Consider the following 26,329-nt stretch of genomic DNA (forward strand, 5'->3'; position numbering starts at 1 on the left):
CTATGGTCCAATAACCACCCTTTCAGAATTATATTCAATTATATTCAATTAACATTCTAACCTTGGATCTTCCTTCCAGTGCAACCAGGGTCTCCTACCGCTACCACATCGCCCTAAGTCCCCTGGACGGTTCCCTCTACATCTCCGACCCAGAATCCCACCAGATAATCCGCGTACGCGACACGAACGACTACACGGACCCAGACCACAACTGGGAGACAGTAGTTGGATCTGGAGAAAGATGTCTTCCTGGCGACGAGGCTCACTGTGGCGACGGAGCTCTCGCCAGGGACGCTAAGCTCGCCTATCCCAAGGGTGTAGCTGTCTCAGCCGACAACGTCCTCTACTTCGCTGATGGCACCAACATCAGAATGGTCGACAGGGACGGTATCATCACTACGGTAATTGGCAACCACATGCACAAGTCCCACTGGAAGCCCATCCCCTGCGAAGGGACCCTAAACGTGGAAGAAGTCCATCTTCGTTGGCCCACGGCCTTAGCGATCAATCCTCTGGACAATTCTTTACACATGATCGATGACCACATGGTCCTTCAGTTAGCTCCCGATGGTCGTGTCAAGGTCGTCGCGGGACGTCCGCTTCACTGCGCATCGCCATCAGTTTCCTTCGATACGGAGCTGGCGACTCATGCTACTCTGGTCATGCCACAGAGTATCGCCTTTGGACCGTCTGGTGATCTATATATCGGCGAGAGTGATTCGCAGAGGATCAATCGACTGCGTGTGATAGGAACTGACGGCAAGATATCGCCCTATGCTGGCGCAGAGTCGAAATGTAATTGTTTGGAACGTGGCTGCGACTGTTTCGAAGCTGACCACTACCTGGCCTCCACCTCTAAATTCAACACCATCTCGGCGGTGGCTGTGTCACCCGACGGCGTAGTTCACATAGGCGATCAGGCCAATTACAGGATTCGTTCGGTAACAGCCAGCATTCCAGATGCCAGCGGAGCTAGGGAATACGAGATTTATTCTCCGGACACTCAGGAAATCTACGTGTTCAACCGGTTCGGTCAGCACGTGGCCACGAAGAACATACTGACGGGAGAAACCGTGTACCAGTTCACGTACAACGTTAACACTAGCAATGGTAAGCTCAGTACCGTCACTGATGCCGCTGGAAACAAGGTGTTCCTCCTCAGAGACTACAGCAGCCAAGTGAACTCTATCGAGAACACCAAGGGACAGAAGTGCAGGCTCAGAATGTCCAGGATGAAGATGCTTCACGAGTTAAGCACGCCTGACAATTACAATGTTACGTTCGATTATCATGGTCCCACTGGGTTGCTGAAGACCAAACTGGACAGCACTGGTAGAAGCTACGTGTACAATTACGACGAATTTGGTAGATTAACCAGCGCGGTCACGCCTACAGGGAAGGTTATCAGTCTGACCTTCGATCTGAGCCTGAAGGGAGCTGTGGTAAAAGTTGGACAGAATAATAGAAAGCCAATTTCGATGCTGATCAAAGGATCGTCAGTAATCACGAAGGTTGGAGAGGCCGAGCAGAGGACTACTGTTCTGGCCGATGGGTCAGTCGGTCAGGTGACCCCATGGGCCCACACCGTCAGCACGGACACCTTACCTTACACCGTTCTAGCTGAAATAGAGCCTCTGTTAGGCGAAAGCTACCCTGTGCCTGCTAAACAGAGGACAGAGATCGCTGGGGATTTAGCCAACAGGTTCGAGTGGCGATACTTCCTGAGAAAGGTCCAAGGGAACAAGAATAGAGGCAATTCAAAGTCCGTTGCACAGGTAGGCAGGAAGCTTCGTGTGAATGGAGAAATTCTGCTGTCTTTAGAATACGATAGAGAGACCAACAGCGTGGCTGTCTTCATGAACGACGTGGAGCTGTTGAACGTCACCTACGACAGAACAGCTAGACCCATCAAGTGGGGACCAAGGAATGGAATTTTTGCTGGCGTTGAGTTGGAGTACGATCGTTTCAGTAGACTGACCAGTTGGACCTGGGGAGATATCAGCGAGACGTATGGATTTGACAGGGCAGGTAGATTGTACGAGATCAAGTATAGCGACGGTACCTCGATGGTGTATGCCTTCAAGGACATGTTCAGTAGCCTTCCGTTGAAAGTAACCACGCCTAGAGGCAGCGATTATCTGTTGCAATACGACGAAGCTGGAGCTCTGCAGTCGCTGACCACTCCTCGAGGACACATCCACACGTTCTCGCTGCAAACGTCGTTAGGGTTCTACAAGTATCAGTATTACTCGCCCATGAACAGGCATCCGTACGAGATTCTGTACAACGACGATGGACAGATACTTGCCAAAGTGTATCCACATCAAAGTGGCAAGGTGGCTTATGTCTATGACCACACTGGGAAGCTGGAAACAACTCTTGCTGGTGAGTAACGTTATTTTGTTCGGTTTGCTGTAATGTAGACCGGGGATAAAATGTTTATGCATTTGTTAACGTCCCCTTATTTCAACATTTCAAAAATTGTTTTGCACAGGGTTATCCTCCATCCACTACACCTACCAAGAGACCACAAGCCTGGTCCACAGCATCGACATCAACGAGCCCAACTTCGAGATGAGGATCGAGTACAAATACCACGCAGGCATCGTGAAAGACGAAAAGATCAAGTTCGGTAGCAAGAGCGGCCTGGACAACGCGCGATATCGTTATCAGTACGACGGGAACGCACGTATATCTGGCATCGAGGTGGACATAAACGGCAAACAGCTTCCGCAATTGCGATTGAAGTACAACCAGAACCTCGGCATACTGGAAGGCGTGGGCGATCTCAGGATATACAGGAACCTGTTCAACAGATCCGTGATGCAGGACAGCAGCAAACAATTCTACACCGTCACCGATTACGACGAACACGGTCGGGTCAAGACGGTGCTGATGAACATTCGCACTTTGGACGTGTTCCGCATGGAGCTCGAGTATGACAATCGCAATCGTATCAAAATGCGGAAACTGGCGATCGGGAAAGACTCGAAGATGGAGAAGATAACGTATAACGCGGATGGACACGTACTGGAGGTAGCGGACACCGAGAACAATTGGCAGTATGCGTACGATGAAAATGGCAACGTGATAGGTGTCACCAGAGGCCATAACGAGAAGCTAGCGTTAGGGTACGACAGTGGGGACAGGGTCATTCAGTTCGGGGATGTGGAGTTCAACTCCTACGATGGACGAGGATTCGTTGTCATTCGAGGGGAACACAAGTACAGGTAATTTAGTTTTATTTGGGTGAATTATTTGAAGAAGCATTGATGTATTGGACACTTGTTCAACTATTTGGGATTTTACTGATTTTTTACTGAAATGTTGTAAAAGTTTCTCGTAGGACTTTTCATAATTTTTGACATTTTTTCTTTTGTCGTTTCACTTGTTGCTCTAACTATTTCATCGAATAAAATATTTGTTTAATACATTTTTATGCATCAAACATAGATGTTCATCATAAGAATCATTCTAAAAGAAAGCCTCAATTAGGATAAAAGGAATCCTCTTGTTTGTCATACAATAGATAAGCATCTCAATATTTATACTCTTGATATATCGCACCTAATTTTATGAAATCGAGAAACATAACATTCCATTAAATCCCATATAAACATACGCATATATAAACATGTACGAATATATAAAAACATACATAAACATGTACAACATACATGACATATATAAACATATAGAACTTACTTAAACATATATCAACATATATCAACAAATACATATCATGTGTATATACTTAAACGTATATAAAGATATATCACCGTATAAATAACTTCCCACAGGTACAATTCCCGGGGCCAGCTGATCCACGCGTCAGAGCACAAGAAGTTCCAGATATGGTACTTCTACGACGACCGCGGCCGATTGGTCGCCTGGAACGACGATCGCGAGAACATCACGCAGTTCTTCTACGCCAATCCCAAGACCCCAGACCTGATCACCCACGTGCACTTTCCCAAGTCTGCGAAAACGTTCCGTTTCCTCTACGATTCCCGCAACTTCCTCATGACGGTGGAAACGTCCGAGCAGAGATTCTACGTGGCGACGGACCAGAACGGCTCGCCCCTGGCCTTGTTCGACACCAACGGAAACCTGATCAAGGAGATGAGGCGAACACCTTTCGGAAAGATTATAAAGGACACTAATCCCGATTTCTATCTGCCGATCGACTTCCACGGTGGACTTCTCGATCCCAATACTAAGTTGGTCTACCTGAACAAGAGGCTCTACGACCCAACCGTAGGTCAGTGGATGACCCCTGCTTGGGAGCAAATGGCGAACGAGCTGACCACCCCCACCGACATCTTCATCTACCGTTTCCGCAACAACGATCCCATCAACTTCAAGCAGAACGTGGAGTACATGACCGACCTGTCCAGCTGGCTGAAGCTTTACGGATACGACATCTCCGCCATCCTCGGTTCGGAGTATATCAAGCGGATGGTGTATCAACCCAGTGCCACGATCACGTCGCCACAGCTCACGCCAGACTTCGGTGTGATGTCGGGTCTCCAATGCATCGTGGATCGCGTCCACGAGAAGTTCTCCGACCTAGGATTCGTGCCCAAGCCTCTACTGAAGCTCGAACCTAAAACGAGAAACCTTCTACCTCGAGTAGCTCATCGTCGAGCAGTCTTCGGCGAGGGTATCCTAGTGTCTCGCGTAGGTGGACGAGCGTTGGTAAGCGTGGTGGGCGGCGTGAACGGAGTGGTCCAGGACGTTGTGACCTCGGTGTTCAACAACTCGTACTTCCTGCCTCTGCACTTCAGCGTTCACGATCAGGACGTGTTCTATTTCGTCAAGGACAACGCGCTGAAGATCCGGGACGACATGGAGGAACTCCGACGACTGGGTGGTATGTTCAACGTGTCCACTCACGAGACCACCGAGCACGGAGCAGGAACTTGGAAGGAGCTACGGCTTCACAATCCCGACGCGGCCGTGGTGATCAAGTACGGCGCCGATCCTGAGCAGGAGAGGCACAGGATACTCAAGCACGCTCACAAGAGAGCGGTGGAGAGGGCCTGGGAGATCGAGAAGCAGCTGGTGTTGGCTGGCTTCCAAGGCAGAGGGGACTGGTCCAAAGAGGAGAAGGACGAGCTCATCAGCAGAGGCACCGTGAACGGCTACGAAGGTGTCGACATCCACAGCGTCCACAGATATCCCCAGCTCGCCGACGACCCTGGCAACGTCGCCTTCACCAGGGACACGAAGAGGAAACGACGGAAGAGCGGGAACAAGCGCAACAGGATCCACAGACACGACTCGTGATTCGAGGATGTGACGCGGGATCGTAACGCTATTTGGGACTTGGTTCACGCGCCCACGTGAATCGCGCAGCGGACAAACGTATGAAAGAACAATGAAGAGAGACAAGACTAACCATCGTTCGTTACATTCAGTCCCCCCCACCCCCCCACCCCCCAGCCCTGTAGAAAATATCGCGATGGGGAACGTTGGGCTTGGTTCACGCGTCCCCGATCGTTCTTCTCTGTTCTCGACGCACTCGCGGAGGAAAGTAAACGTTTCGACAGTGTTCACCGATCCCGAGCTGTGCTCTCCGTTCTTTCTTGTGTGTTTTCGTTCGTCAAGTACCAGAAACCCCTGCTCGGTGTGCCATAAATAGCGTTGCTTGCGATTCTAAACCCAAATCCCTTCGTTTCGGACAGCACGATCGCGGATGTCCCAAGAGGATACCTTCCTTCCGAAGGAAACCGAGCTAGTCACGTCGCCAGGGAGAACGTTCTGTGGCGATCGGAGGGACGCGGTGCATACCGAACTGATCAAGGTGCCGTCCGTGATGAAATCCGACGAACGTAGACGAGTGCGCGGGAGGGGAGGAATTGGTACTCTCGTGTTCGGTTCGAAGAGTGAACGAACTGGTGTTTTTCATGCAACAGGGTCTAACGAGACGCAAGGGTAATTCGCTCCCTGTGTTTCGTCCCCTCCCCGGGTGGACGTCGCGGGATAAGTTCAATAGGGAAGACGAGGAGGAAGGGAACGAGATGAAAATGAGATACGTCGACGTGCGAGAAATGGAAAAAATATACAAGCAGTTATTTTTAACACGGCGCAAAGAAACGGCGTACTAGCGCGCGAAGGCGATGCGTAATTTGTAAATATAGCTACTCGACTAAACGTAAACTGTAGATATATAATATACGAAAACGGTAAACTTAAGTGGAAACTGTCGATAATGCTTTTATATATGTACACATATAGACACACGGTGTCGAGAGACGCGAACGAGCACGGTTTCGAGGGTGCGCGAGGCACCCGCGCGTTGTTACGCGGGAACTTTTGTAACGGGGGAAAGCCGAGTTTCTTAATGTTGAGTCCGGTCGATTAAATTTCGCGGGTCAGATTCGTTCCGGATCGCGAGCGAGATTCGACCGTAGATGCAACGTGTAAATAGTTTCGATTGGTATGGGGAGCGTTTGCGTGTCGTACCAGCTATATATAATCAGCGAGAAAATTTTTTTGTAACGGTGATATATATGTACATGTATTATTGTGTGCACGTACGGTACACGTGTATATATGATCGTTACATGCCTCACCTCGTGTGTCAGTACTTCGCGTGATCTAGTAGCGACGACGACGCGACGTAACGAGACAAGCAATAGACGAGCATGAGTTTCGTGTACGGAGTAACGGCGTCGGGTAATAGGATCCACGAGGAATAAACGGATATAATGATAACGATAATAATGATAATATAATAATGAAATAATAATAATGAGCTAGTAATAACGATACGATAATACCGATACTAATAATATAGTAATAAATAATGAATAAAAGGAAAATAATATTAATATAACGATAATACTATTGTACGGAAAAATACCCCGCCTATCTTTCTACTAAAAATGAAAAATTATTTTTTGAATTGTGCCGTCAAAGATGTCCTATGTCCTAAAAAGAAGAAGAAAAAAAAAATGAAACGAGAAGAAAAACAAAAACCGTGTGTCTGTGGGATCGTCCCGTGGAAATCATCCCCTGCGCCCCCCGTCCCCCTAATCGCTCCCTTCCACACACACACCCCTCCCCCCCCCCCCCCGTCAAAATACCTTCGAAAGACGATGAACCTTCTCTCTGTATGAACATAAACTTGGAAAAAAAGAAGAAACAAACTCGTCGGTGTTTATCAAGTTATCGGGTAAACGAGACAGCGGAGAAAAGAAAAATGAAATAAACGCGTAACTATTAACGAAACGAACAAAGGTAAAAAAAAAGAAATATGTAGATCGAGCTCTGTGGTTTGGATCAAAGTGAAGTAACTGACATAGAAAGTAAAGACACTAATGATAAATTATATTTAAAACAAAAAAAAAAAAAATGTCGATGCAAAAAACTAATTGCGAGTATAATACGTACGCGGTATAATAAAATATATTATAGAGAAATAGCGAGCCAACGTGCGAGCCACGTCGCTCAACCACGTTGTGTTCCAGGTAGATTGTACGGTGGATTAAAGCATAAACATACATAATCATAATTACAACAAAAAGTAACGTACTAGATTGACGAGTTAACGAGGGATTTAGTAAACGAAAATAAGAAAAAAAAAAAACACGTAAACGGTTTAAGAGTGTGCTAGTGATCTTTATCGGATGAGAAAAATGAAAAAAAAAAAAAGAAAGAAACGACGAAAGGAAAACCGCCGCTGTACATATCTGTTGTGTATAGCCAGTATATGCCGCAAACCCACGCAAAAGTAGTATTCGCGCAAGAAGGAACGCATTTTTCTACGAAGTAACGGAAATCGACGATCAGACAACTTGTCCCCGTTTATCGCCGATATTCTTCGTTTTCTTTAACACGTTGGATGGTGGTCCAAGAGTTCGATGAAAGTTTCCGTTGAGGCGGCGACGAGGATGAAAGATATAAACAGAAGGTAATCGGTGAGAAGAAGCGCACAAAATTTGAAAATACTGGAGGAGGAGCTTTATGAGATTGGAAGACAGAGTTGGAAGACTGTAGGAGGTAAACAAATTTTACATGGGCAAAAGCAAGTCTCTGTTTAAGAATGTTTCAATAAATTAGAGAAGTGTACAAACATATCTTTTTATATTGTATGAATTAAAGAATTTATTTTTTCAATTTGATACTGTCGCCGCCTGAATGGTTCGATGATCAGGGACCTCGGATCTTCAGAGTCTTCAGATGTCTCGGATTCTGAGGGTCCTCAGGAACCTCAGATCTCCAGGATCCTCAGTTTTTAGAGTCCTCGGGAACCTCAGATCCTCAGGATCCTCGAGTCTTTGAATTCTCAGATCTTCCGATCCTCAGGGTCCTAAGATCTTCATAGTCGTCGTCTAACGTGTTATACTCGACAGTTTCATCACCCATATACCAAATTGCTGGCCCCCCCCCCCCCCAATTGGTTTTAAGCGCACGTCAAGGTTTTCCCTGGACCCTTGAGACCTAACCCAAGGTAACACGAGGCATATCAATCTGTGATTCACCATTTTCGATACCGTGAACATAACACCTTGTGTCCGTGCATGGATTCACATTCTTGCATTAACCTTGGGCTGGTCTCATCAAGTGTTCCCCAGGGTACCAAACTCCTCGTTACGCGATTCCGTGAACAAGTTATCCTCGATTGCATAGTTTCTACTTTCGAATCATCTTGATCGTTTCTCTCTCCAGACCACGAGAGAATGCTGGGAGCGTCGAGGATGGTTCCAGTATTTTTAGGCTTGTAGCAGTTACCACAGACGTCTACAAAATTAACTTTGAGAGTGAACAGCTTCTTTTGGATGAAGCTAAGCTTCGATTGTTTCTCTTCGATATTGGTTTGTTTTCTTGTAAGTATGAAATTGCAAAAAACAAAGAAACATAGTGTAAATAGTATAATGTAGATTCATTGGAGATAATTACTTGTTAATAGAAATTTTTGTACAAAGTCGCTTCTTCACTCGTCAAATGTAGCATTGTCTTGCAGACAAAAGAATACTTGATCCGTAGCTTTTTAAATATTATTCAAAATTTAACAATGTATAGAAATATCTTATCTTCTTATTTGTTAACATACTGGCTCGATAAAGCTCACCAAATAATTACTCAATTTTACATCTACCTCGCGACAATCTCGATTATAAACGAATATACACACTGCCCAACACATTGCTCAAGATCTATAAAATTTCAACAATTTATTCCTCCAAAATAATAATTCATCTACATCTAGTATATCCTACTTACCCCTTCAGACACCACCACCCTCTTACATTTTTCTTCACTCTCTTAAAATTTGAGGGGTACAAATTGGGCCACCCTCCCTTTTAATTCCTCCAACGTTAAGAATGTCGATTGCACATCTTCAACACAGTTCGGACATTGCTTCGAGCCTGAAAACTGCTGAACCACTCTCGACGCCCCATTTGGAACAGTGCTTGTCTGATTTGTCCGTTAATTCGCCGTTACCTGCTATCCGCCGCGTAATTAGCGCGTTCTAAAATGCAAACCAGTTGATATGTGTCAGCCCCCAAAAAACGCTCGCGGAGCCGACAGATATCGCGGGAACACTTTTCCATGTGTATTCGTTCACTCGCGAAGCGCCACGCAAAGGGCAACAAAGGAGAGAGAAAAAGAAACAAGAGAAAGAAGAAAAATGATACGACGTTTTAGAAAGCAGTCCTGTACTCGTGTTAACGTTATGCTTAGCGCAATCGTCGCCTTCGAGCGAGGATCGAGCTAAGAGAGGATTCTATCAGCGAAAGGGGATAGGGTTGGACGAACTTACATTTAAATAATAAATTTTCTTCGATCTAAGTAACTTCATTTTGTAACAGAAATTTTAATTTTGAATCAGTTGGTAAGGAAAACAATTTTGATTATTTTTATTCGTTTGTTCGTTATTCATTCAGGTAAAATTTTGCCCACCTTTGGAAACGAATCGGCAATTATTAATTATGTTTGAGATCAGGGGGTACGAACACAGAAGGGAAGAATTTTCTTCGAGTAATAGATTACGAATAGGAACTTTATTCAAATGGATGAAATTCAAACGAAATACTTCATTTTGCGAGTCAAGTTTTAATTTTTATTGGACAAGTAACATGTAAAAAGATAGTATATTTTATTCGTTGTTCGAAGTTTGTATCGATATAAGAATTTTAACCCGTTTCCGCCTGGAAGTCTCAGAATCCTAACTGTGGCTCGATCTTGCGATCGAAGGCGCGAGATCTATTATTGTTACGCTCGACACGAATCTTCGCCGTCGACGGGAAACCGTCCGCTGTGACTCGGTTGGAGGGCGAACCGCGATCGGCACGTGACTAAAAGAAAGCAATACTTCGTAACTATCGTGTATGTCTTAAAGAATCTAATGTGTCTGGTGAAGAGAGAAAGATAAGAGGAAAAAATAGAGATGGAGAGAGTTCAAAGTAGGATTGCGCGATTCCTGTAAGAAAATTAATTCCAAAACCGGTTTCGAATCGAAATGACTAGAATCGATTCCCTAGAAGATCGATTCGAAAAATCGATTCAAAGAGGCTTGACTATATCTTATCTATACTTTGAAATCTTTAAGTTAAACTTACATATTTATATATAAGTTTAATTAAGTAAATTAATTACCGCTGATTAACCATTAAATTCATTACCATTTAATGGCGATGAACTTAATAATTCTAAATCTTCTAAATGATCATTCTGCTGAAACGAATATTTCCTACAATTGGCTGATACTGTACAGTATAACATAAAAGTATCTTTTATCATATGTAACCGATTTAAGGTTGCATTCAAGGTTTTTAAGAAAGTTTATTCGGAATCGAACATCCCTATCGAGAGATGAAAGCACAGCATAACGTAAGAAAGAGTGCGTGAAAGAAAGAGAGAAAGAGCGAGAGCTATTACGATAAATTAATATATAACAAATTGTGTTAAACGATAGCCGGGGAGGGGAGAAGTTGTACGCGTTTCTTTGTTTAGTAACGATCGAAATTCGGGTACTTCGCGTCGTCATGACAGGAGTAGGCAAAATTTTATTCGAGTAACGAATAAATCCAACACGTAACTATTTATTCGCGACGTTTATCCAATTGAACAATTAAATTGTTATTCGTTCATAATATATTACGAACGAATATTTGAATTTTTTAATAGATAATAACGAATAACTAATACAAAATTATTCATTCAGGTGTTCGATCGAACGATGAAATTTACCAGCTATTTCATTTAATAATTTAAATTCTACTCGTCTAGATCAAAATTAAAATTTATTCAGCGACGAGTAAATAATTGTTCATCTTTTATTCGTTAATCGAAGTTTTGTAACTAGGTGAAAATTTTGCCCATACCTGCGACGAGGAATATTTGTTCGTAGCCGGTGTCTCGTTGTGTTTCCCGTTTTCCCAGCGACGATTGCGTGTCGCTCCCTTTTTGTACATAACTACGCGTCGTCGACCGAAAATATTCCGATTCCCGTTTCGTTTACATCGTCGATCGCTGCGAACTGAATCGACACAACAGACGAGATAATCGGAATTACGACACTTTTTCTATTGCTCACGAGACACGATGGTCGACGCGTTTCAAAGTGAATCGGACACACGACACTGACGTCGATGATCCTTAGGGTATCCGCAATTAGGGTCTACTTGCAATCATCGACGAACTCGTTTATCGTAACTATTTTCATCGACGCTGTTTTATCCAATCTTATGTGTCTCACAACGTTCGTTCGCGTCTGCACCTGTTTTAAGTTACTTATCGACACTTGTAGTGTAACTTGCTGGAGATTCATTACTTTTACTATTATTTATTTATTCGTGAATAGAAATGTTATTTAACTGGTAGAGAATTTTTAATAATGGACATTTTAATAATGGACATTTTAATAATGGAAAATTTTCAATTGTATTTGGATGTGTCGCCTAAGATGAGTCCGTGTGTTAACGAGATCATAAGATTGATGATCACCAGTTGATCAAAGTTAAAGACAGTGAAACAAGGTCGACGAAAACATCGTTGAACGTTTATTTATGATTTCAAGTGGACCTTCCGCAATTAGTGTTAACGATAGTTTCGTACAACCTGCGTCAACGCGAGAACTCATCTGGATAGTGCCCTTTATGCTTTCGTGTAGAGATAGACAAGGGTGCCCGGCCCGGGGTAAACAAACTTTTCCCACACGTTTTACAGGTCGTTCCAAACTGAACAGGTTTATCTATACCACGAGTCGATCTCCATTTATTATCATAAGTCTTTATTGTATAAATCTTCAGAAATTTCACAATGGTGGCGCCTGAGGGGGCTCAACATCAACCACGATGCAAATCATTAATTTCCCTAAGAAAGATTAACACCTTAAATTTTGCACGAACAAATCAAATCACCACGATCAGGAAGTAATTAAAACAATAATACTGCCAACTCCATTCCAAGTACGCGCAGTAGCCAATTTTTAACGTAATCTACGTACGAAATGAAGTTAAGCGTAGAGTGTCTAGTGCAAACGACGGTTACGGTTTAGAATCACCTGTCAAACAGTCTACCAATGTTTCCGACGTTTACCACGCGGGGCATCCTCCTAGAATCGAAGTGAATACGAACAGTGATTCCTTCCTCGCGATGTCGTCGACCGACAGAGCACGGATGAATGCAAGAGGAAGGCCTCCATGGGACGCACCTCTCGGTCGAGCCGCGTTTCACGGGCCCTAATCGCAGTTTGTCCGTTCCTCTGTATCAATTGTTTGTTTCTCTTTTCCGTTTCGTCCCTTTCGCGGAGAATTGTACATATTAATTGCGATCATTATGTAAATACTCTTGAACGCAGACACGAGACACGTGCGCATACATACATACACACACAGACACGGAAGCGCGCAATCTGTCCGCGCGTGGTTTATTTTAAAGAATACGTCATTATATATGATACCATGTAATGATATTTAAACGATAAGGTAACATATATTCTATACTCTTACACGCTAAGTACTCAATAAATATATCTATAAAATTTCCCCGTGTTTGTGATTGTCTGCCCCTTGACCCGTCCCGTCAGTTCCCGTCGATATCGTGGCGTCTCAATTTCCAACACACAGCAAAACTCCGTTTGTCTCACCTCTGTCACCCTTCCTCACGTTTTATGTAGGGCCTGTTGAGTGTTTCACACCTTTGCCTCTGTTCACAACCCTCCACCAACCCTCGTCGTACGGCCCTCCTACGACAATAGCGAGAGGATTTTAGTCGTAAGTGTACAAATAGATATTTATATATGTATCTGGTGCTCTCGCTACCGAGTCCGAAGGTCTGAGAAAGTACCTATGAATGCCTGATGTGATACAAGTTGTTTTTTGCTATACGATAACGATGAGAGTTAATTAAAGACTTTTAGTAACATCACTGATAAGGAGTTGTCATTTCTCTATTTATTCTCTACACGCGTCCCGAATTGGACCCTGTTCGTGTCCAATTGGATTATCCTCCCTTAAACTATGCTACCTCACACTCGGGAAGGGACCAGATCGGATCCTAGGGAAGGATCGAGGGTTTGTAGCCCCTAGGCAACGCTGATGACCCACACCCTCCATAATAAAACGAAGACTTTATATTTATTTCTTGTTAAGGATTTTCTAATGAGATCTTCAAGATTTTTTATTTTTTAATCAAATACAAGTGTTCACTATGAGTACATATACGTTATCCCACAGCCTCTTCTGGAAAACCCTTTATAATTTTTATTTTTTAAACGCCGCGAGAATTGTATAATAATGTAAACCATTATTTAGAATAGGACCACCATCTTGTAAAATTTATTTTTTTTCTTTTGGTCTAAATGAGAATTATAAACTAATTTAACGATTACGATCACCTAGATTGGGAATCTACTTTAACACAAACTTAAATAAATTTCAACCCCCAACGTCTCACTCGACACACACACACACACACACAAATTTATTTCCTTTTGTACATAATACAAAATTTAAAATTATAAAATACTGAATAAGGGTATTTAACAAAATATCAGATCACCATAAGAGGAAAACAATGTGTAAAAAAAAAAATAAATTGGACTAGTGGGTTCGCGAATACTAGAAAAACAGGGTCGAAATACGTGACGTTACCGTGTTGGCTACAGCTACATTTCTACGCAATCGTCATGTTGGCTAAGTAAAAATAAACGTGAAAAATTCAATATTTAAGGTCATGTCCTATAAAAATATTTCTTTGTTGAACTCTGTTACTATAGGTTTTGGTCATTCGCTTCGTTCCCTATAATTTGCACCTGGTCCCGTCCAATAAGCGCTCGTCTTGCAGTTCCCTTGTCATCACGCGTGCTACCTTGGCAATAATTAAACGTCGTGAGACTCAATTATTCCTCTAATTCGGTTCAACCCTTTGCCGTCCAGATTTTCTAATTTCTGTAAAATTCTATCGAGCACCACTCGACAAAGGACTGCAAAGGGTTAATACGGAAGATTCGATACGTACGATTACTTGACTCGGTGTATTTATTTTATTATATTTAGATTACTTCAACCGTCACATTCATGTTTCCATCGTCAAAATTGGAAATGTCCGTTACTCTGGAAAAAGTATTAAAAAAAAAATGAAACGAAGCAAAATTCAATGCATGACATCCTGTGCTCTGGTTAATTGAAGGTGTGGAAGCAACTATGAGCTGAAAGTGCGTACGTAATATTATGATAAAAATTCTATCGATTATTAGGGGTACGTGGGTACTTAACAATTTAAGCTCAGGTAGCGGGAAATCCTCTTCAGCGGAGTGAGATTTAAAATGTACCCGTGCACCCTTATCGGTTAAGCAATTGTAAGTGGATTTCAAGTGTTAGTATTCCCTAGCGAACACGGTTCCGTAGTTTTCATCGATGAGAAATAAATTTTTGCTGGTATCCTTTGTACATCGTTTATTACGAAATTATTTTTTTTTCTCTTTCAAAGTTTACAATTTATATAATTTCGTTCAAAATATTCACAATGATCGTACGTATTCGTTTAAAAAAAAAAAAACAAAAACAAAAGATAAATCGCAGTGCGTTTAGCTCCTGTACGTTTTAAACAATGCGAAGATTACCTCGTTACACGATCGAATCTTCCAAGTTTGATTTGTACAATATTCACGTATAATAATTTTATTTTACAATAACACAATATTTATACATTTATTCTATACAGTTGTCTATACACGCATCAGCGTTTCACCAAACCAAATCGTTTTGGTATAGTAACACGCTGTTATAAGAGCAAGTTTGATAATCAGAAAATGGCACATATCCGACAGATTTAATGCAAATTTTTGTCTGCATACAAACGTAACACTCGACGTGATAGAATTAAAAGATTGTTACTCCAAATTTTCGATCTATTTTTCGATCTGTTTCGTGTAGTAAAATATCCAACGTAAGTGTTACTTTACTAGGATAAATTTCGACCAAAATGGACGATATTTATAATGCATTCGTAAATACTTTGTAGAATCGAGATAAATGCAATATATATAAAGTACTAATTCTAGGAATTATCACAAAAAATTCAATTTTATTGCTAAATATAACATTTTTTTTTCTTTACATTTGAAAAATACTGTACTTTTTTTTTCTATGCGTAAAAATAATTTATCCCGCGACTGTTTATTTCATTATTATGTCGACGACAAAAATCAAACCAACTCTTGCAAGGTATTTATTCTAAGGTACGTTACCGTTTCGTAAGCTTAAAATTTACGAGGAAAGAATACAGTTAGTGCATACCTTTAAAAAAGTATTATTGTTAACAAGTATACAACGTAATATGATTTAGTTAATTGAAGTGCAAACTTAGTATGACTAGCTTTAATAAGGAAGTGGAATGGTAAAAGAATTGGTATAGTAAATTCCTATCATTCTCGTGACAATTAAAAATATTTCTATGTATAACACACCGCAATATTTAAATATCGATTATCCAAATTGAATTTTCTTTAAGGGGAAGGGTAAACGTTTGATTATTTTTGCATTTGTTTTTCTATAACATGTTTTTAAATATGTTAAAATATAGGTCAAAGTGTTTTTAAAATACTATTTTACATACTGCTTTTTTGTGTTCTACGAAATGTGGGACTGATTGTTACGTATAAATTATTATAATTTTCAATTAATTCGGATAACCGCAGTCTATTCGTATATATGTATTTCGAAATACATATTCAAATTAAAGTACGTTATATTCTACGATACACGGTCCCTTCAAAACATTAATTTGTTTATACGCGAAACCATCTAAACGTTATTATGAAAACTTTCAAACAAACTGTTAACAAATGTATTCTTTGGAAGAATTATTATTAAATACTATAGAAATTGCGAAATTGTCTACTGAAATACAGAATGAATAGTATTTCATAATCCTTAGTAGGAAACATTCCAGTTATATAAAATAATTTATCTGTACAAGTTTTAATGCAAATGCAACATTTGTATCGAAATTGTTTAAGACTCTGATTACGACTTTGGACTGGAATTATACGTTTCGAACACAATTCGTTGTTACAAACATAGTAGCAACTATGCATAGAGAAATACAAATAGGTAGCTTTTTATACGAAAGTCATTAGTTTTACAGAAACATAATGATGTCCTAAGTGTAATGCAATTAGCTTAATGCAGTACTACTTACTCGAGGCCTAGGCCCCAATTGATACCTTGAACTAGAAACAAAATTAATGGTTGCCAAGCAACCAACCACCTGATCCAGTCGAGCAACTGACCGTACAAAACATGAGGGCGCTCCCATCTTTATTCGTTGTTAAGGTACACACAGAATATAATTATTGACTTGAGAAACTGTTTGAAAAAAAGGATACGGATTACGAAACATTTTTGTAAGATTGACTTTTTCTTTACAATATGGACACGTTTGTTTCTTTCCCACAATACACCATCCCCTAATACAAAACTCGTGGAAAACGTGTTCACAAGAGAGCTTGTATGTATTCTCTATTACACCAGCTTCGTGTTCTGACACTAAAAGTCTGTTCCCGCATACAGCACACACACCAGGTTCTAAAGTCCTTGTAGGCATTTGGCCTGGCACATAATACTGTAAATTATCTAATATATTGCATTATGTTTTTTTATATTGTTAATGTAGTATTCTATTGTTTTTCTACGTACTCCGACTTGCGAGGCCATTTTATCCGCGCAGATCTCGGCAACGTCTCTTCCTAACACTCCAAAATAAACACCATAAAATAATAAAAGTACACCAAAATCCATCCATATCTGAGGCTTGACTTCAAATACGAGATTCAAGCCAAAAAATGTGGCTAATATAATAACATAACTAATTATACCCAACACATAACTGAGTTTGTAAATGAATAGAAACCATTTGTATACCAATCTGTAACAAAAAAAAAGGTTAATTAAATTTTTTAATTTAATATAATGCATATAAATTTATACGTTATAAATAATAATAAGCACATACCTTGGTGTTGTACCAGCAATAGGCTTCTGAATAGCCTTCCTTACTATTAGTCCAGTTATGCAAGAGGACACTAACCATAGAAATATAAACCTCCACCAATGATTTTTTAAACATAATACAAAAGGAATAATCCACATAGCGACTAATGTAACAAGCTAGAAGGGGATATTATATTTTTTAAACACATCAAATGGAGCGCATTTTGATTTCAGATAGAGAAGATAATTTCAATTTACCTGATATGATTTATAATACAATTTTTTCCACTGAACTAAAACAACCTGTGCTACTAATAATGTTACTAATAAAATAAGCAGCATTTCTACATGCATGGATTCGTGACCCTGGTGCTGCTCGTGCATTTTTATATGTTCTACCCTGAAATAAAAGAATTATACGTTCAGATTAGCAATTTAATTAGATCTAATAATTTCAAAAAAATGATTAAGAAGTATGTTAAGAACAAAATGATAACACCTGCAAACTTTGTACAGGATTTAACATATTGATTAAACATTTTTTTATAATATTAACTGTATGATTTTTTTCAAGTAACTCGTTACACTGATTATTAAAAATACATATTATTAATTACCTCCATTTTTCTTCCGGCGTTAACTCATCCTCACTCTAAAATAAAAAAAGATTTAAGTAACATAAACATTTAAAGCACAGTTGGTTATTTCCTATGGAGAAGTATTAATACTAAAATATCGCTAGGTATAAATAAATTCTAATTGTCTGTAAATGGTAAATATCGCGAAAGGGAAGCAATACTTATTGAAGTTCGAATTTTACTTAAATTAATTGTTGTCCTTGGAGGTTATATGTGTACAAGCATGACAACATGTAAAATATTATTACAAATACCATAAGAATGGTTTTATTTGGAATAATAGTATACCTTATTGGGGAGCACGTGAGAATGCATATTTAATAATATATTGAGCTGTCACTTATAAAATAGATTCTAACAAAGTGACATAATAGAGGCAACGCTTTTTCGAGACATCGTGAAGTACTATTCACATTGATGCAAATATGACACGTAGCTACTCGTCAGGTATGAGTTGGATTATTTACATTAGCAACTAAGGCTTCGTGGACAAATATCTCGTCATGAAATTATTAGATTAAATATTTCAAATGTAATTAAATACTTTGTATTAATTTGCAATGAAAATAAATGTAATTTCAATTTATCGCAGTAAACCGACTGTTCATATCATATAAGGAGCATCCAGAAAGACTACTGCTCCACTGAGCCGCTCACTGAGCGTTATAGTGACGCCATCGGTGGCAAAACGCCCAAGTTTGTAGTGAAAATAGTTCTCACTAATCCTATAAGGTGGCGCCAGTAATACTTTTCCAAAAAAATATCATTTATTTTTCATAAATGCATGATTAATACGATTCATTGCTTTATAATACCATAATATATTAGTTAATGTGTCAAATTTGTCATTTTTATGTGTAGATTTTTAATGCAACCATAATTATCGACCCTTTAGTTAGTCGCGCTATCTAGGAGGAACAGTAGGAACTATTTTCACTATGAACTTTGGCATTTTGCCACCGATGACGCCACTGATAGTAAAGTTTGCTAATAGAGCAGCTTAGTGAGCGGTGACCTTTTCAGATGCACCTGGATGCACCCATTGATAGCGTCACACGTCATCTTTCAATTTAAATTTAACTTGCAAAGCTTCACGATCCGACAGTAAACTTTTAATGAATGGAATAAATATCGTCACAATTTCATGAGAAAGGTTTAAAATATAACGATATATACAATTAAATAGAAAATAAATGACTTGGAAGGATTAGTTCCATACTATGTATGTATTCATTCCTTTTAATTTCATTTAACATTATTAATCCAGTATGTTGTGTGCCAATGATAATTATAATATACATATATTAATAGATTTAAACAAATATATTTCACACATTTCTAATGTTAAACACTCGTGTTACTTGTTACGTTCCTAGTTCTAAAACAAAATTAAACCCCGAAATACTTGTTGATTTCTACAAAAATCCTCTTCTACCAAGACGTCGAATTAAAGATGATTTCGTCTCAATCATCAAATCAATCGCTAAAAAAGAGTAATTTCATTATTTGACATTTTTCAATTTCAATCGTTCTCGTACTGTTTGTATCTGGTCCACATTACACGCGAAATGTTCGATTCGCCGTTCGTAGTCCGCACAAATGTGAACGCGTCGTCGAATCAACCAATGCGCATCCTTCGTCCAGTTTCGCGTCCCGTCGGTTATCAACGGCGTTAAACCACGCCCATCGGCTGCTAGTCAGAGAGGGAAGCTGGTAATTCACTCCGCAAAGCAGCAATATGAGCGTTTGTACCGTTTCTTGAGAGAACCGCGCGACGTGACGAAATTCCATAGCCGTAAAATCGCGCGTCGAAAGTGTCATCCGATTGCGCGCCGTTTGCGGATACAGTGAGTGATACAGTGTCGTGATTGGTTTCGCTTCGTACACGTGGATACGATTTTTGGTTAGTTTTCTCCAAGCATCGAAAAGGATATCCGCCGCTTGTCGGTTCATTTGCCTCGAGGAATTGCTTTCGGTGAGTAAAGTACCCGAGCGTGCACGAAAGCCCGCGTGTTTCGTGACGTTTTTTTTTTTCTACATGTCAAATGTTCCCACATATTGCTGACAGATTGAGCGAGGACTGTTCGCCAACGTACTCACATGTCGACGTCTTTAACGTGGAAAAACGTCATATGCGAGCGTAGCTCGGGCCAATCTCGTTCAATCTTACGAAACGGAGTCGTAGTTTCGTGAAATGTTTTTTCTTCCGAAAATCTTTCATCGAACGAATTGGGTGGGCAATACTGTTTCATTCTTTCGGAGTTACAGTGGGTGTAGAATGTATTGTACAAAATGTATTCGTACACCGATCAATTTCCAAAAAAACTTTTCTGTGAAATTGTAGTTTCTTAATTTCTTTTTTTATAATCAATGATACTTTACATATTCTCGGAAGTCTCTAAGATAGATATAGTCCAAACAACATTTACTAGTCGATATAATTTGTGAAATTAACAAAAAAATGCGAAAAGTGGGGTAAAAGTATAGAAGCAATAAGTATTTGGACGATTCTTATGACGAACCATTTACAGTAGAGTTTGTAACGTAAACACATTAGTTTATTGCTCCGTGGGAATTAGAAAACATCAAATTTCCAGTAAATTACTTTTAAACAGTTGTCCGAATACTTATTGCTTCAACATTTTTATCGATTATTTGTTTTTTTCTTGTTAGTTTCGCAACTTACATAAATAACTATTTCTTTTTGTAATCCATCTATTTTAGACATCACCGAGAATATATAGAATGTCATTGTTTATAAAAAATAAGTTAATAAATTACAATTGATCGGTGTACGAATACTTTCTACACCCACTGTATTTCATTTATCGTCGACTGCGATGTTATCAACGACCACGTTTATGGTCACGATTTAATTACAATTTATATGGTATATCGTACTTTCTTGATAAATTTATCTACTAACTCCAACAATTCCTTTCTTTTTGCTAAGAATTAACTGTATGTTATTCGAAAGCTTTGAATTACTCCGTTCTTTTACTCCGCGTGTTTACTATTCGGAATCTAGTAGAAACGTAGGTCAGAGCGACTTGGAAATTTGTTAGTAAATATTACGCCTCGGTGTAGTCTGTCAGTTGTTTTTTTTTTCTGGCAATTCCGTTTTCGCGATGAGACATCAACGTTTGAAGATAACCCACATCCTCTGTGTAACCCAATCGTGCGATTTACCTGTAGCCAGCAGAGATCTTTTAGCTTCTTTAGCTTTTAGCTTGAGAATTGACGGTTTCTACTCTTACGCGGATCAACAATTGCTATACAATTTAAACTATTGAGATATAAACGGGAACAAACGATTCTAAAGAATAAAGGGAAAAAACAGATTTCAAAAATCTCAATGTCGGGTGCTGACCATTTTTTGAATTTTGTTTTATTATTAATTGACGAAGGTACGAACGAAACTATTGGTAGTGCAATCAAGTACAAACGAAATACTATCATTTTCTATAAAAAAAAATTCATTTTTGAAAAGTCGGGTATCAGGTTCACATAGCTTTTCTCCCCAAAAAATCTTCACCTATTCATATAAAAACTTTACCGAGATAACATTTGATTTACGACTCGCTCGTTATCTAGATAAAGATATGTCCAACCACTCCAATTCCGTGTTGAAAAAGTCGCCTCGGTATATACCTATTTGGCAAGGAAAGAGAGACGAAATAGGTCGATAGTTCTACATTCGGTTTCCATTTGACTTCTAGATCGAATATCGAATCGTAAATTACACTTATCTGTCACAACGTATCTAGAATTTTTCCGTAGAAAGCGTATATGTTTAGCGTCAAGTACCTTAACCTGTCATTCGTTATTCCTATTCAAACGATTCACTTCTATCGGCGTATCATTGCGTACTTTATTCAATCAGTTACCTTTCATTGATAACGTGCACACATCGCGTGAATCGCATGTCCACTTTTAAGAACATTTTCATTTTAACGCGTCGAAGTCGAGAGGTAATATAAAATCTTCGAGGACCATTTTTCTTTTTCTATCGAGGAATATTTTCTCTCGTAAATAATAGAAGTGATCCCCATACGTTATTTATCGAAGTGTGCTCCATTATAACCGATACGAAAAATAATTTTGATAGCCAATTTTAGATTTTGACCGAAATCGACGAGCCACTCCCTTGCGAATTCTTCAAAAAATCGGTCTCCCATTTTCAAAAAATTTACTCAACACTTTAGAGAAAAACCTCCCATATGTTTTTTGTATAGTTCCATGAGATTTACTATGAGAAAAAGTTTCACTCTAAAATGTTCATTATTGAAACAGCTAGGAATTTTTGAAAATCAATCACCTTTCTACATATATTTCACCCAAAAAGAACTAAAAAATGGACGCTACTGGTAGATTCACATTTTATTTAAATTCTTCACCTAATGACTCGCAGTTTCTCGTTTCGACGATTAAAATCCGTTTACGCGATTAATAGCAATTCGAATTAGTAACGATTTTAATTCGCGTTCGCGGAAAAATTGAATGGCCGGCGAATGTATGTTACGTTGGCTTCTAGTTCACACTAAATAAGTCAGGGAACTCGAAAGGAGCAAAATCCTCGTAGCCACGACCGTTTAGATGTTGTATAAATTGGCAACTATCCAAGTTTCCGTACTCTCACCACGTTCTCAGTGTTGGGACCGCGCTATCACATTCCTTGTTCGTAGTATACGTGCGTGCTGTCTTTCCGCATGATTTTGTGCTAACCATTTCTGCAGAATGATTATTTACGGCTTTATAATGCCATGTATTATATACTTATAATTGTGATCGTATCTAATCGTATTATAATTTGATTAGTTTATTAGAATGATAACTTGTTGAATTGTAATAACAATTCAGAAATTAACCAAATGAGATGGAGCAGTACAGAAACAATTGAAACGAGTAATTAGAGCGAAGAAGCTAGCGCAAATAAATAATGTTGCGGTGAATCCAAACAATAAGTAATGGTTGCAAAATTCCATGATACGTTGTTTAAACCTGGTTTCGATTCCTGCTGCGCGGGCAATTTGTCTTACATTTCTTTTAAAGTTAAATGTAGCAGCATGCCCCCCTTTTTCAGGTTCTCTTATAGCTCGTGCTCGACCAGTCTTCTTTTCTCATATATTTTAGGATCTCTTAAAAGGTTGTATACCACGGTACCACTGCTATTCACTAGTTTAGCGACTTCGTGATACTGTAATTTCCTGAACGTAGAAGCTGAATTCGATCGATTTCACATCATTCAAGGGAACTTTCGTCGACCCAATTTTCAATTCTCTTCTAAATACGCGAAGACTCTGATACTTTCGTTAAAAAAAAAAAAAAAAAAAAAAAAAACGTTTTACTATCCCTTTCGTACGGTACGCAATGTTTCTTTATTTTTTTACGAGTTTTCTTACTCGAATAAAAATTTTGCCCGGAGTTAGAATTAAATTAATTAAATTATTAATATTTCCGCGAACGCGAATTAAAATCGGTACTAATTCCAATTACTATTAATCGTGCAAACGGATTTTAATCATCGAAACGGGAAACTGCGAGTCATTGAGTGAAGAATTTAAAAAAAATGTGAATCTACCGGTAGCGTCTATTTTTTAGTCCTTTTTGGGTGAAATACATATATGTAAAAAGGCGATTAATTTTCAACGTGTCTCGTCGATTTTGGTCAAACTCTAAAACTGGCTATTAAAATTATTTTTCACATCCTCGGTTATAATGGAGCACGCTTCGTTGACTATTAATCGCGTAAACGGATTTTAATCGTCGAAACAGGAAACTGCGAGTCATTAAGTGAAGAATTTAAATAAAATGTGAAACTATCGGTAGCGTCTATTTTTTAGTCCTCTTTGGGTGAAATATAAATAAAAGGGTGATTGATTACCACTGAATATATTCTGACGGTGTGCTTTAAAGAGAGTATATTAATTCAGTATACTAATTACGAATATAAAACTAGTTTGTGATATTTTAGAAGCTAACAAAATTTCCATGAAATGAAAATTTCACGAACCCCCGCTTCGTATAAATGAGAAAAACAATTTGTGGATGCCACGGTTGCATGCGTACAGACTAGGTTTATATAGAATGAACGATTGCGGCAATATACTAAATCAAGAAAAAACGATAACACTGTCGCTATCGGTTCTGATTACCGCGATTGATACAACAAACGTTCTAGCCACGTGTCGCGTTCTAGATACCTTAGCAAACTCGGTGGTGGAAGTGGATTTAATGGAAAATTTCGCAATTTAATAGACAGGGGTAAATCGTGTTCAATGGAAAAAGCAATTTCGTCGAGATTACATGTCAATCTACCCTCTGCAACAAAGATTCGACAATTCCGGCAAAATCGTTTACTTTTGTAATTAACGTTGCAAAATGCTTTTAATCGAGCGCAAAGAGGAAATGGAAAGTGCTCCTGTGATATTGTCGTTATTATGTTTGGGACGTGCACACGTGTGGCTCTCACTTTGCTGCATTTTGATTTCCAATTTTAAAATCCAACTAGCAAACCAGCACTGGAAGTTCTGCATTCGTTAACTTTTTTTTTTTTTTAGACATTTATTTTTATATAGAAGAGAATATTTTTTTTTAATTTCTTCTTAACGTAAATTTTGTTACGTTACTGTACTAAACTCACTGAACTTCGTTAAAAATATATAATTTATTACTTGTACATATATTTACGTTACTGATAATTCTTTATAGAGAATGCTCGAATAAATTAAATGAAAATAATGTGGAAAGTGAATGTGATTAATTGTCAGAGACAATCCATTGCAAACGTTTGTATTTTCTCATAAATATTAGGTAGACTGGAAAGTAATCTCGTTTTTGCAATTTTAAATCCTTGTTTATCACTCAACAGCTCGTTGATTTTGATCGATCATTGAAAATTTGCACACTAGGTGACTGTTGATAACGAGGGCGATTACATAATTGCTTAAAAATAGAGATTTGTCAAAAATTTGTTTGAAATTAATGTAAAAGAAACATTACTTTCCAGTCTACCTAATATTTTCTATAAATCAATTCCGTAGAAATGGAACGAGATTAATGTCAGCAAATAAATGAACAGAAGAGTGATCGATAGGTCAGTAATTAAGAGTGAATTATATATCTATTTCTCCCCAAGTAAATACCGACTTTATTACTATATGTATCTATTAATTAGAGTGGAAGCATCGGTTACGAAATACACACGTAGCAAATAATCGATTACTCTTACCCTCGTTTCAAGTTGCGTCTCAGAAGACTAGCAAATATGTTTATAAGACAGACGTAGACTTCCGTTTGAAAAATGTGTTGCTTGGAAATTACTGGTACAATAATATCTTTTTGGTACGCGTCTATTCGATACCAGGAAAATTGAAAGCGATATTGAAAATTCGAAAGTGATATTTACTGCAAGTATGAAAGTGAATGCCTCGTGTGCGATACGTTGGAATAATCTTTGCGGTTTACCTGCGGTGATAATAATTCCGGAGGTGAGTTAGGGTAGCATCGGGAATAAATTGTTTACAATGAGAATGTGCAAACAGTAAATACATTCATAGTATCAATTTTCCCGAGACCAGTTAAATCAAAAATTAATTTTCCTTATTTGCTTTAAGAAAGTGATTTTTGTTTCATCTAGGAATATTATTAAACCATTTCGATCTTTCTAGAATATGTACAATCTTCGATAATTAATTTGATGTTACCTAGTATTAGAAAGTAATTTTTGTTCGTTATAGAAATGAACTCGATTTAAGTAGAAACATGCAGTGTTTATTATTACTCTACGACCTTTGCGTCTTCTCCAGAAATAAATTAAATACGTAATACCCATTTGCAATTAGCCTACGATAACGACAAACAAAGTAAAGGCCGGGGTCACGCGCAATTCATTACACAATCGCATAACAGATAAAAGAAATTTAATTTGTTGACTCCGTTACTTACACGTTTCGATTGCTCCGCAATACAGTTACGGATAAAACGTTACCCCCTGATATTACACGCATAATTTATCAGTCGATATCACTTTTCTTAACGTTTTCCGTCTCATTTACCTTTCCTCGTGCGATATAGAATGCCCACCTGTTGAAATCGACCTTTTCTCTTCCCCAGAGCGTCGCGTAAATCCCATAAACAGTACGTACAGTGGGCGTAGAATGTATTCGTACACCGATCAATTCTCCCAAAAAATTTTTCTATGAAATTGTAGTTTCTTAACTTCTTCTTTTATAATCAATG

At 38.9% G+C, this 26,329-nt stretch overlaps 3 protein-coding genes across 9 annotated transcripts in view; 2 read left to right on the forward strand and 1 right to left on the reverse strand.

Moving 5' to 3' along the window:
- The window catches only part of LOC128890455 (teneurin-m), a 58,220-nt gene extending 44,837 nt beyond the window's left edge, over positions 1-13,383 (forward strand). The window contains exons 15-17 of the mRNA XM_054148934.1: positions 80-2,385; positions 2,495-3,230; positions 3,801-13,383. Of these exons, the coding sequence (XP_054004909.1) occupies positions 80-2,385; positions 2,495-3,230; positions 3,801-5,289 (4,531 nt within the window). The 3' untranslated portion in view covers positions 5,290-13,383. The remainder of the gene's footprint in view (positions 1-79; positions 2,386-2,494; positions 3,231-3,800) is intronic.
- Positions 9,858-18,507, reverse strand: LOC128890474 (E3 ubiquitin ligase Rnf121). 3 transcript variants are annotated; one of them, XM_054148996.1, is made up of 9 exons: positions 18,377-18,507; positions 18,068-18,102; positions 17,709-17,850; positions 17,473-17,627; positions 17,157-17,385; positions 16,847-17,082; positions 16,660-16,776; positions 14,476-14,570; positions 9,858-14,321 (listed from the first exon to the last, which is right to left on the reverse strand). In XM_054148996.1, the coding sequence occupies exons 1-8, from the start codon at positions 18,401-18,403 to the stop codon at positions 14,510-14,512; spliced, it is 1,002 nt and encodes a 333-aa protein (XP_054004971.1). In that variant the 5' UTR covers positions 18,404-18,507; the 3' UTR covers positions 9,858-14,321; positions 14,476-14,509. The 3 variants fall into 3 exon arrangements, with proteins under 3 accessions (XP_054004971.1, XP_054004972.1, XP_054004973.1); XM_054148997.1 differs by having other exon boundaries at positions 9,858-14,325; XM_054148998.1 differs by lacking the exons at positions 9,858-14,321; positions 14,476-14,570 and having other exon boundaries at positions 14,898-16,776; positions 18,377-18,506.
- A 1,356-nt stretch (positions 18,508-19,863) lies between these two features.
- The window catches only part of LOC128890468 (protein kinase C and casein kinase substrate in neurons protein 1), a 70,851-nt gene continuing 64,385 nt past the window's right edge, over positions 19,864-26,329 (forward strand). For all 5 annotated transcript variants that reach the window (XM_054148977.1, XM_054148983.1, XM_054148980.1 and 2 more), the window contains exon 1: positions 19,864-20,063. The gene's annotated coding sequence lies outside the window, so the exon portion shown is untranslated. The remainder of the gene's footprint in view (positions 20,064-26,329) is intronic.

The sequence above is a fragment of the Hylaeus anthracinus genome, unplaced genomic scaffold (assembly GCF_026225885.1).
Source record: "Hylaeus anthracinus isolate JK02 unplaced genomic scaffold, UHH_iyHylAnth1.0_haploid 12000, whole genome shotgun sequence".
Taxonomy (NCBI): domain Eukaryota; kingdom Metazoa; phylum Arthropoda; class Insecta; order Hymenoptera; family Colletidae; genus Hylaeus; species Hylaeus anthracinus.

Excerpts from the sequence above, each read along its gene's own strand:
- LOC128890474 (XM_054148996.1), bottom strand. The coding sequence starts at position 18,403 with ATGCATTCTCACGTGCTCCCCAATAAG. Across the intron at positions 17,851-18,067 it reads ACGCCGGAAGAAAAATGGAG|GGTAGAACATATAAAAATGC; the intron begins GTAATTAATAAT and ends CTTTTATTTCAG. Across the intron at positions 14,571-16,659 it reads AATTGGGGCCTAGGCCTCGA|AGTAACGGACATTTCCAATT; the intron begins GTAAGTAGTACT and ends TACTTTTTCCAG.